This window comes from Elephantulus edwardii, unplaced genomic scaffold, assembly GCF_000299155.1.
Source record: "Elephantulus edwardii isolate Elephantulus edwardi_28Jun2011 unplaced genomic scaffold, EleEdw1.0 scaffold00121, whole genome shotgun sequence".
Lineage (NCBI taxonomy): Eukaryota > Metazoa > Chordata > Mammalia > Macroscelidea > Macroscelididae > Elephantulus > Elephantulus edwardii.
The window spans coordinates 2,298,988-2,309,582 of NW_006399871.1; the positions used below are offsets into that span (position 1 = coordinate 2,298,988).

General features: G+C 49.6%; 1 protein-coding gene across 1 annotated transcript; it reads left to right on the forward strand.

Annotated features, from left to right (window-relative positions):
• Positions 1 to 3,351: 3,351 nt before the first annotated feature.
• CCDC51 (coiled-coil domain containing 51) lies at positions 3,352 to 6,516 on the forward strand. Its single transcript, XM_006892939.1, has 3 exons — positions 3,352 to 3,663; positions 5,026 to 5,190; positions 5,764 to 6,516. Exons 1-3 carry the CDS (start codon positions 3,352 to 3,354, stop codon positions 6,514 to 6,516), a joined length of 1,230 nt encoding a protein of 409 aa, XP_006893001.1.
• Positions 6,517 to 10,595: the final 4,079 nt, after the last annotated feature.

The following is a 10,595-nucleotide window of genomic DNA, read 5'->3' on the forward strand; positions in this document are numbered from 1 at the left end:
TTGAAAAGGTATGGAGATAGGATGCATCCCTGGCGTATGCCCTTCCCAATTTTGAACCATGAAGTGTTCCCTTGCTCTGTTCTGACGACTGCCTCCATGTGATATATGCAGAGAAACATAAAGCAGCAAAATAAGGGAAAGAGTGATTCATGGGTGAGAGGGTGATTTCTGTTAGTCTGGGATGGGCTCGCAGGAGGTGACATTTGAGGAGGACTTGAGGAAACAAGTAGTTACAGATAGTGAACAGGCCCTGTGGTAGGACAGAGGTAGCCTAGTTTGTCACAGCAACATTAAGAAGGCCTATGGGGTTGAAGTAAAATGGGGAAAAGGAGTAATAGTGAGTGATGAGGCCAAAAGGCAGCAGGAGCCAAGAACTGGATGTAGGCCGTGGAAAGCGCTGGCACTGTAGTTGTTACCGTGAAAGAAATGGGGAATCACTATGAGGTTTGAATACAGAGAGACATAGTCTAATCTGTGTTTTGTAGGGCTCACTGGGTGTTGTGTTGACAACAGACTGCAGAGGTGAGAGTGGATTTAGGACCTTGTCTAGAGGCTCTTGTGATAATCCATGAGTGATATGTTGGTGATAAGGATAGAGTTGGTGATTGGCAGGAGTAAGGAGGGGTTGGAGGAGGATCCAGGGTATAAAAAGCTGGCTACATTTGCTAATGGATAGGACATGAGGTAGGAAATAAATGAGTCAGGGTGATGAGGAAGGATTTTTGCCTGAGCAATTGAACTTGGAGTTGCTATCAACTGAAATAGAAAGGACTGATGATAGGAGGAAGATGAGGAACTCAGTGTTGGATCTATCAAGTTTAAGATAGGGTTAGGCTTACACACAAAGATGTGGATTGGGCAATTTACTAAAGGAGTGTGGAATCCAGGTAAGAGGTCTAGGCTTGAGAAATGAGAGAGTGTGTGTGTATATTTTTAGCAGATTTATGGAGGTAAAATTCGCATATTATCCCTCTGTTTAGAGTGTATACTGAGTCTCTTGTTTTTCTTTTGAATGTTCAAAGAGTTGTTCAGTCATTGCCACAATAAATTTTCGGAGGTGAGTTAAAGGACTGGCTGGTATGAAGACCAGGCTATGGAGCACTACATTGTTCAGAGGTCAGGAAGGTGGGTGGAGACTGGAAACTGAAAATGGAATAATTATGAGGCTGTTGGGAGCAAGTGAATTGAGGATTGGGAAGTGAGCATTTGATTTATCAATGTGAAGGTGACCTGACCAAGAGCAGTGCCAGTGGCATGGTAGGAGTGAGGGCCCGTAAAGGAACTGTCAGGAGTTTGACTGTAAAGAGAAGTAAAGATATGAAGTGGGTGTTAGAGGGGTGGATGTCAGATCAGTTACTGACCATTGTCTGTGATAAGGGAAGAGGACATGGAATCTGAGGAGAGTTGACTTTCTCAAAGGTCATGGAATTTCAGCTTGAGGAACAAGAGAGAAGGTGGAGGGAATGGGACAGTTACTGACTGGTGATGGAAAGGGGTGGTGGGAATTTGTGATAGAGTGAGGAGAAAGTACAGATTGATGAGGGGCTGAGAAAGGACACTAGAGAAGAGACAGTCATTTAGACAGAGTGGGAGAGACAGGATTCTGAACGTGGTCCTCAGGCCCCTGCTCGATCTGGCTTCCCTGTGGATGGGTTACCTCTCCGGGGTCTAAGAGTCAGTAGGTGGTTGGGGAGCAGCAGGGAAAAGAGGCTGAGAAGATGTTTTCAGGAGAATACCGAAAGTTGCAGGGATTGAAGACGGAATCTGAGAAGCACCAGCTATATCTGGCAAAGTGGAAGTTTTGAGAGAGCCCACCTTCTGTGAGTGAAGAGGAAACCAGGGTGGGGTGTGGTCAAGGAAGATAGGGAGTGAGGAAGTTGGGACCACAAAAATAGACACTTTTCTGCTGAACTTTGCTGGGAAGAAAGGAGTGGGTTCTGTGGGCACAAGGGCTGCAGGGGTGTGAAGTGAGCTGTGTGCTTTCATGAGGGGTGCCCCTGAGCGATTGTTGAGAGAGTCACAGGCTGCGGGCAGTGGTCACTGGTATTGAAGCCTGGGAGGTCAACCTACGCCCTTATGGATGGTGTGGACCTTACTGGGCCTTATAAACGGGTCTTCAGGGAGCCATATGTAGCACTACTTTGGAACCACTGTCACAAAGGTGTTCCCCTCTCTGGCTCTCAGCTCAAACCTGCTAACTGGTTTTACTTTTGAGAGGGTCTGAGCTTCTCCAGAGACAGCTCCCTGGTGTGAAGGGGAGAGAGTAGAGAGCTTTCCCTTACGTCAGGAAGTCCTCCAGTCTATTTTGTATCTGCCCCATCAGTCTCTCCTTTTCTCTATATGGTCACTTGGCCACCAGGTGACACTCTGATAGCAAGTCATATTTTGGGATCCTTGAGATGTGGTTTTGTGAAAGGACAGTGCGTGCTGCTGGTTCAGTTTTGGGTCATCTGCCCCCGCCCCCTTCCAGGATGTCTTTATAGTGGCTTGGACTTGGGCCAGGCCAGAGTGCGCAATGGGAGACTCCATGTAGTTTGGGTATAGAGAAGTAGGCGTTAGGACCCACACATCTAAGCAAGGCTGGAAAGGGAAAGCTTAGAGAAACTTAACCTGATGAGCAGTGACTAAGGTCAAGGAGGATGGAGAAAGCTTAGGGAAGGTGAGAAATGTGAGATTGGGATCTAGTAGCGTGTTAAGAGTGGGGTTCCTGTCAGAATTTTCAGCTTTGGGACATGAGTGACCTTTGCCCTTGAATGTGAGTGAAATAATGGCTTCTTCAGTGGCAAGGCAGTCCTCAGGGAGTCTAGGAAGTTTTGAATTTGCTTGTTATTGTATTGGGGGTTTTTTCCCACCCCAGAAAAGATCCTGAAAATTCTCTCTGTTACACGACTTTCCCAGGAGTCTTTGTGGAGCTTTGATTGCATGGGCACAGCTCAAGAGTCGAGAACTTTCTCTTGATGTTATCAGAAAACTAAGCACCAGGATTGATCCAAGTCACATCAGGGAACTGGGGAGTACAGGGACGTGTGTGTGTGTGTGTGTGTGTGTGTGTGTGTGTGTGTGTGTGTGTGTGTGTTTGGTGTCTTCTGGAGAAGGCAACCATAAGGGATGATTTTCTGATCTCTTTCCCTCAGTGTGTTCCTTTCTACAAGAACATCGGTGGAAGACCTGGCTACCATCCTGCTGCCAAGGCATCAATCCCTGTTCCACCTAAATGGAGCTCAGAATGGATATTTTTAATGAAAATTAGCTGTTTCAGGACCCACCCCACTCCTTGAGACCTAACTTGTACCCACAGCCCTTTTGTGGCGTAGAACTGATCTGTCTGGCGTCCCCCTCACAGATTTACTGATGAGAGGGCACAGCTCTGTGTTTGCCATGCAGCATATCGCAGATGTATCCCACGTACTCTTGCGAAGAGGCCTTCTGGGAAGGGACCTCTTCATGACCAGGACTCGCTGCAGCTCAGGACCCAGTCAGCCCAGGGAGAAAGGACCTGAGGAGGTGGCCCTCAGACTGTATCACCGCTTCACCACCTTGGGGAGAACTGTGAGACGCAGCATTCAGCAACATATCTCCTCCACAGCCAAGACATGGTGGGACAGATATGAAGAGTTTGTTGGACTCAATGAAGTTCGAGAGGCCCAGGGAAATGTGACTGAGGTGAGGAAGGGATCTGGGTGGTTGGCCTTGCTTCTAACTTGGGAAATACTGCCTAGAGACTCCCACCAAACAGGTCACCAGCCATGTGGTGGTGAGAAACTCATCCATTCTTGCCTTCTGAACAGATACCACTCTCAGAGGTATTGCAGACTGAGGGTCCCTAAGAATGAAATAATTTTATAATTATTAATGATGAGACAGACTACCAGGAATGATATAGAACAGAGAGTGTGAAAAACAGGGGGCCAACAGTTCCCATGACTGAAGGCCCCAAGCCATGCTTCTCTGAGTATTTCTTTAGAATCATAAGGAAGGTGAACAAAGTAAAATCACCAGGAAGTACAAAACAAAAACAAAGGATAATGGTGAAGTCTTTTACAGATAAGGAGATTGATTTTCCAATGTTGACTCCTAGGGAACACCCCAATGCTACAAGGTGACCTTCCCCTTGTATTAAGCTTCCCTCATTTCCCGATACAGCATTTGGTCTACTATTATTAAATTTTATATTCGGCTTCCCTCACAGAGGCATCCAGCTCATTTCTCCCCCAAATACCTGAGGGTGGTACTACTAGAGAGAAGAATTAGGGCAGGATTCCTGACCAGTATCATCCACTAGTGGATATTACAACAGCAAAGGCTTCTTTCATTTGACTGTTTGGGGCATTGGTGGTCGTTATCTAAGGGTTTGCTTTTTTTGAACCTGTGTATAATTAAAACATCCCTCTAAAAATAGAGGCTCCAGGGACATTGCACTATCTGGGCCACAGAGCTGCCTGTAGTTGTCAGGCCTTTTAGGCAGCAGAAATGCTTTGTGCTGTTACTGTTCCCAGTTCTGCCATAGGCATGTGGACTGATATGGAGATGTGGGGAGAAGGCTGGGCCTCCTTCATGGGTTTTGAGACAAAGTACAGTTTCTGCCCTTGGAGACTGAGAGATCCTGGCCAAGCCTGAGTTTCTAGGCCCATAGAATGGAGACAAAAAGCAATGTTTCTCATGTTTGAGGGATAAATAAGGTAGCACATGAAACAGTTTAAGCACTCAGGTTTCTCACTGTGGTTCCTATCAGGAGCTGCTGTATTTGGCACAGTGCAGGTTGTATACATTGTTAGCTATTTTCCAGCTTCTCAGGGGCATGTTACTTCTACTTGAATCGGTAAATCCTGTGATTCTGATGGGCATGGCTCAGGCTTGCACTCTGAGTACCACGAGGGAAGCCAGGATTAACTTCTGAGGGACTCTGCTTCCACCCTTTGCAGCTGACATTCCAGTGACCACTTAGCCACAGCCCTGTCGAGAATAGGCATGGGCCTGTGTAGGTATGAGAAGGAGCAGACGGCCTGTTGTTTGTTTTCTTCGCAGGCAGAGAAACTATTCATGGTAGCCCGGGGGCTTGTCCAAGAGGCTCAGGGAGACTTGGAAGATCAGCGGGTCAAGCTGAAGGAAGTGAGGGACCGCTTGGACCGTGTCTCCAGGGAGGACAACCAATATCTGGAACTGGCTACCTTGGAGCACAGGATGCTGCAGGTAGGCACCTGTGGGAGCAGCCCTTCCTACCAGAACTGGGACCCCTGCCTGTCAGTTCATGGAGGGGTCAGGTGGAAACCCTGACTGGTCTACTGGGCAGTGTGGCCTGGTGAGGAGGTGACCAGCAGGCTCCTAGGCCTTTTCACTCGTTGCTTCTTTATAGGATTGAGACTCTCAACTCAGAACAGTGTATTCTGGGACTCAGGTTGTAAAGAGAGACACCGTAGAGGGGACTGGTCCTTCAGGCACGTTTACTAGATACCAGTCCATATCTGTTCAAACCTAGGGTGGCTTGGGTTGGAGATAGTGCAGGTCACCAAGGCCTCCTGTGTTCCTTTGTTTTCCTGTAATCATGCTTAGGCCATCATCAGCTCTAGATTCCCTGCCCCAGCCCTGTGTTCCTTGGCTCCTCTTATAATCATGCTTATGCTACTATCAACCCATGTGTATATGTATATGGAGCACGTACTGAATGCCACACATGGGACTAAACACCAGGGACATGATGTCGGCACTGCTGACAGCTTCAGCTGCAAGGCTGCCTTGTTGTATAACACAGCTTTGCTTCTGCAGGAAGAGAAGAGGCTTCGTACGGCCTATCTGCGTGCAGAAAACTCTGAGCGAGAGAAGTTCTCCCTCTTCTCCGCAGCTGTGCGAGAAAGTCATGAGAAGGAGCGCACTCGGGCTGAAAGGACCAAGAACTGGTCTCTCATCGGGTCAATTCTGGGGGCCTTGATTGGAGTGGCTGGCTCCACCTACGTGAACCGTGTACGACTACAGGAGCTGAAGACCTTACTCCTGGAGGCACAGAAAGGGCCGGCAAGCCTCCAGGAAGCCATCCGGGAGCAGGCCTCTGGCTATTCCCTTCAACAGAGGGACCTCCATGACCTCATGGTGGACCTTAGAAGCCTGATGCATGCTGGGCCAGAGCAGAGCTCAGGGTCTCAGACAGGTACTCCCCCCATCCAAGTCAGAGACACAAATGTCCTTTCAGCTGCCTTGAAAGAACAGCTCAACCATTCCAGGCAGGTCCATTCACGTCTTGAGGGTTTACAAGAGCAGCTTGACGGCCTGGAAAAGACTTTAAGCCAAATGGCTGGGGTGGTTCAGCTTGCAAAGGCTACAGCACACCCAGACGTGGTTGAACAGGCAGACTGGGCTCCACCCAGCTCCTTGGTGGAACAGGGGAGTATGATCTTGGCACTGTCGGACATGGAGCAGAGACTAGAGGCCCAGGCTAACAGGAACACCATCTACAGCACACTGGTTGTCACCGTAATGGTGGTTATACTGCCTGTGATGTACATGCTCTTCAGGGCCAACTAGTCCTGGATCCACCGCCAGAGGGTTTGCGGGCTTAGGCGGGGGTATTCCAGCAGTGATGTGTGTGCGTCCAGCCTTAAACTGAGTCTGCGCACCAACTGGGTGGCTCATCAGAGTCTCCTGCAGACGTACTTTTTTTTTTTCAACAGTGATTGTGACATTCAACATCATAACTCTGTATTTATGCTCAATTAAAGTATTTTTCAGTTTGTGTTATTTAAAGAAATTTATAACAGACTGAGTTTTGTCTACTGAAAATTGGACAGTTTATAACTCATGGGTAGATCTGATGTTGAGATATGCTTTTCCCTTTACTCTTTTCTTATCTCTTTTGTTCTTAAACTCTTTTGGACTTTTTAAAAAGCCCTCACCTCTGGAACTTTCCTTCCCAAGTGAGGTTACAGTGAGGGAAACCCAGTTTGCTTCCCAACATGGCTAGCGGCAGACTAACCAGTAAGCAAATTGACTACAGTTTGATGAAACTCGTGACATTGAGCATTACAGATTAAGTAAATACCAGTAGGTATATTTTGCTGATTGGGTAACCAATTCCTGGTCATGTCCCCTTTTCTGGGTAATTTTTTTCTGCTATTGAGGGTTCTAACGATGGTCTTTTCAGTCACTTATTATGCATCTGAGAGGTGGACAGTGAATAAGGATGACTGAAAAAAGATGGATGCCTTTGAGTTGTGGTGTCGGAGAAGAGTGCTGTGAGTCCCGTGGACTGCCAAAAGGACAGACAGAGGCAACAGTGGTGAAGCTCTGTCTCATATACTTTGAGCTGTTGGTAGGAGAGGCTATTCCTTAGAAAAGGACATAATGCTTTGAAAGGTGGAGGGTCAACAGTAGAGAGGAAGACCCTCAACTAGATGGATATTCGCTATGACTGCAGCAGTGGGAGCAAGTATGTCAGAGATGATGCAAAAATGAGGGAATATTTCCTTTTTAAAAATTGAACTGGGTGGGGTAAGGAGAAAAATGTCAACAATGAATGAATGAAGACTTAACTCTTCTGTAAACTTGTTAAAAATCACAATTAAAAAAGTATGTCAGGGAGCTCTGGTGGCTTAGTGGTAAGAAGCTGCACTGCAATCCCAGAGGTATGCAGTTTGAATCCACCAGATGCTCTGGGAGGGACAATCTCCTCCTGTACCAGTCAGATCTGATTTGATGGTACATGCAATAAAATAATTAAAAAAAAGGATGTCAGATGATAAGGATGGCACAGGACAGATGACGGAGTTCAGATCTGTTCATAGGGTTGCTATAGTCATACTTGACAACACTTAACAACAATGCTCGAGAAAGGAGCCCTGGTAGCATAGTTGTTTAGCACTTGGCTGCTAATACAAGGATTGGCAGTTCAAATCCACCACCCGCCCTTGGGGAAAAGCTATGGCAGTCTGTGTCAATAAAGAGCATAGTCTTGGAAACCCTGTGGCTCATTTGCTCTGTTCTATAAGGATATTTTTGGGTTAGAATTGACTCAAGGGCGACAGAGAGCAGAGAAGACGGTTTTGGGGAAATGGTAAATATTGCTGGGGACATAATTGCAGGGAGTGATGGTTCATGGGGCAGAGTGCTCAAACAGCACTTACATGTCACAGGTTGGGGCACCATCCCACACACAGCCCTGACAGCCCACCAGTGGTGAATGGAGAGATGGCAGTGGGAAGTGGCCTCCTGGGCCAGGAGGTGCAGTGGGGTACAGACACAGCCAGCTCTGAAAACCACTGACCTGTCCTTTTTCAGAAAACACTGACCCTTGACCTCCTGGGCTAAATGGCCATGGGTAGCCTCGTGTCTACTTGAGCAAACAGAACAGTGGAAATGCATTCTCCACTTGTGTACTGGGAGATCTGCTGATCCAGTAGATAATCTCTTTTGGAGTATACACAGGCACTGTGTCCCACCTCCAACCCTTGCCATCACCAGCAGCCCATGCGCAGGCTTGGGCAATGATCAGGGCCCAAATGGGCTTATGGTCTGAACTGTAGTGTCTGGTTTCTGTCATATGTCACTCTATCCTTGGAAGTCTTTCCCTCAGGTACTGGCTCCCTCGGATGGGTAGGATGAAATGACCACAGTACTTGGCATATTCCAGATGGAGCCCGAGGCCTATCTATGGAGGATGTGGATTTAGAAATTCTAAATTGGGGATGGTGTGGGTCCTGAAGGGTGCACCTTAAGTGAATGACTTCTGTGGGGGGATTCTAGTGATGGGGAAGGGACTTCTAAAAAGTGCAGAGGCTGGAGGGCTGAGTGAGGCCTGGTGGTCAGTCTTGACTTTGTTGAGGGGATGGGTGTGGGGGGATTAAGAGCATACAGTTTGGGAATGAGGGGATTGTAAATCTAGCAGTCAGGAGGGAGGAAATTACTGGGGAAGCAGCGCGATGCTGATGCAGAAAAGGCGATGCTGATGCAGAAAAGGCGCTGAGCACCGGAGGAAAGTGACTTGAGAGGAGATTGCCTATCTTTTTTTCCTTGGAGCAGCAGGTAGATGTGAACCATCAGCATTTGGGTTGGCACCAGAGCTCCCTTGAGAGGTTAGAGGGAGAATTAACAAGAACTCAGAACTTAGTATGTGAGGATGATAAGAGGTATCTCAAACTCCAGCTCATTGCCCTCGAGTTGAAATTCATAGCTGACTTTGCAGAGGTTTTCTGAGAGGCTGAAAATCACACTGGAAGAGAATGGCCATGTTTCTCCCGTGGAGCTGCTGGTGGATTCAAACCAGTTGCCTTTGGGTTGGCAGTGCTAAACCTCCCTCTGATAGGGAGTAGGAGGTGGGAAGTAGGTCCATATGTACAGTCTTCTCAGTAGCCTGAGCAGACCACTCAAAATTCCTCCTGGCTGAGTGTGTGATGGGTTTTTGTCTTTCAAAAGACTGACCCAACGTTACTCAGACAGTTCTAATACATCTGGCCAAGTCCCGGCTCCTGAGTTTGCAGTGGGCAGGCCAGGATGTAGAGGGCCCCATGGAGGCACAACCGGGACTTGAAAGAATGAATCTGTCTACAAAGTTCCAGGTGTTTGCCAATGAGGGAGTTCAGACTTGCCCAAGGCTGCTTCAACCACATTTTGGGGAAGGATCAGGTACAGGAGGGGAAGGGAGAAAGGCAATACTCCCTCTCCGTGCGGCTCGGTGGCCTGAGTTCCCTCCTTCAATAGCTTGCTAGGCGTGGTATCACCTCCATTAGCCGGTGAGGGTGAGCAAATAGGCTTGGGGGTCAGGTTACTTGGCTTAGTGATGGCGCAAACCCAGGCCCAACCCCAAAGCAGCCCCGGGCTCTTCCAGCACAGGCAGAGGTGGGGGCCGGAAGGAGGGGCTGGCTGCTGGGGAATCTAGGGAGAAGGTGCTGTGGGGCTAATCAAGGCATCCAGGAGTTGAGGTAAAGGAAGTAGGGAGGACGAACACAGGAGCTAGGTTGTTCCTGGAACAAAGTGCAGGAGTTCGGGCCCAGCGAAGGGCTGTGCGGTGGCTGGTGAACAGGCTCGGCAGGTGAGGGGCTAGGATTCGACCTGGAGCAGGCAGAGCAGGGGAGAGGTCTGGACGCTGGTACCTCTGGCATCTGGGGGTGCGAAGCGCGAGACCCTCCTCCAACCGCTCCCAACCCGGGAAGGCGCCCTTTTCTGGTTACAGCGCCGCGCGCAGGTGAGGCCCAGACCCGGACGGTGGGGGAGGCCGGGGCGGGGCCACTCGGACACCAGTCCTTACCCCCTCCCCACGCGCCGGGGATCTTCGTTGCCATGGCTACCCGGCCGCATGGCCAACACCCCCCTCCTCCTGGCGTTGCACCCCCCCAGCCCCGGGCAAATGCGAATCCCGCGGGATTGGAATGCGGGGTCCCGGGCGACTCGGGGCCGCGCGCCTGGCTGCTTCCGGCCTGGCCCGAGCGGCGCGGGGGGGAGGGCAGCCCGGCGGTCGCGGTGGGGGGGAAGGAGCGGAGCCGACCGGGCCGACGCGGCTTTGTCTCCTTTGTTCCCAGCGGTGGCAGCGCCGCGGCGGGAGGGGCGGGCGGCGGGCGCAGTTTTCCGCCTCCCGGTCTCCGGGTAACAGCTGCGGCTCCGCCGGACCCACC

Coding starts and splice junctions, on each gene's coding strand:
- CCDC51 (XM_006892939.1), top strand. CDS start 3,352: ATGAGAGGGCACAGCTCTGTGTTTGCCATGCAGCATATCGCAGATGTA. Junction 3,664..5,025: donor CCCAGGGAAATGTGACTGAG/GTGAGGAAGGGA, acceptor TTTTCTTCGCAG/GCAGAGAAACTATTCATGGT. Junction 5,191..5,763: donor TGGAGCACAGGATGCTGCAG/GTAGGCACCTGT, acceptor TTGCTTCTGCAG/GAAGAGAAGAGGCTTCGTAC.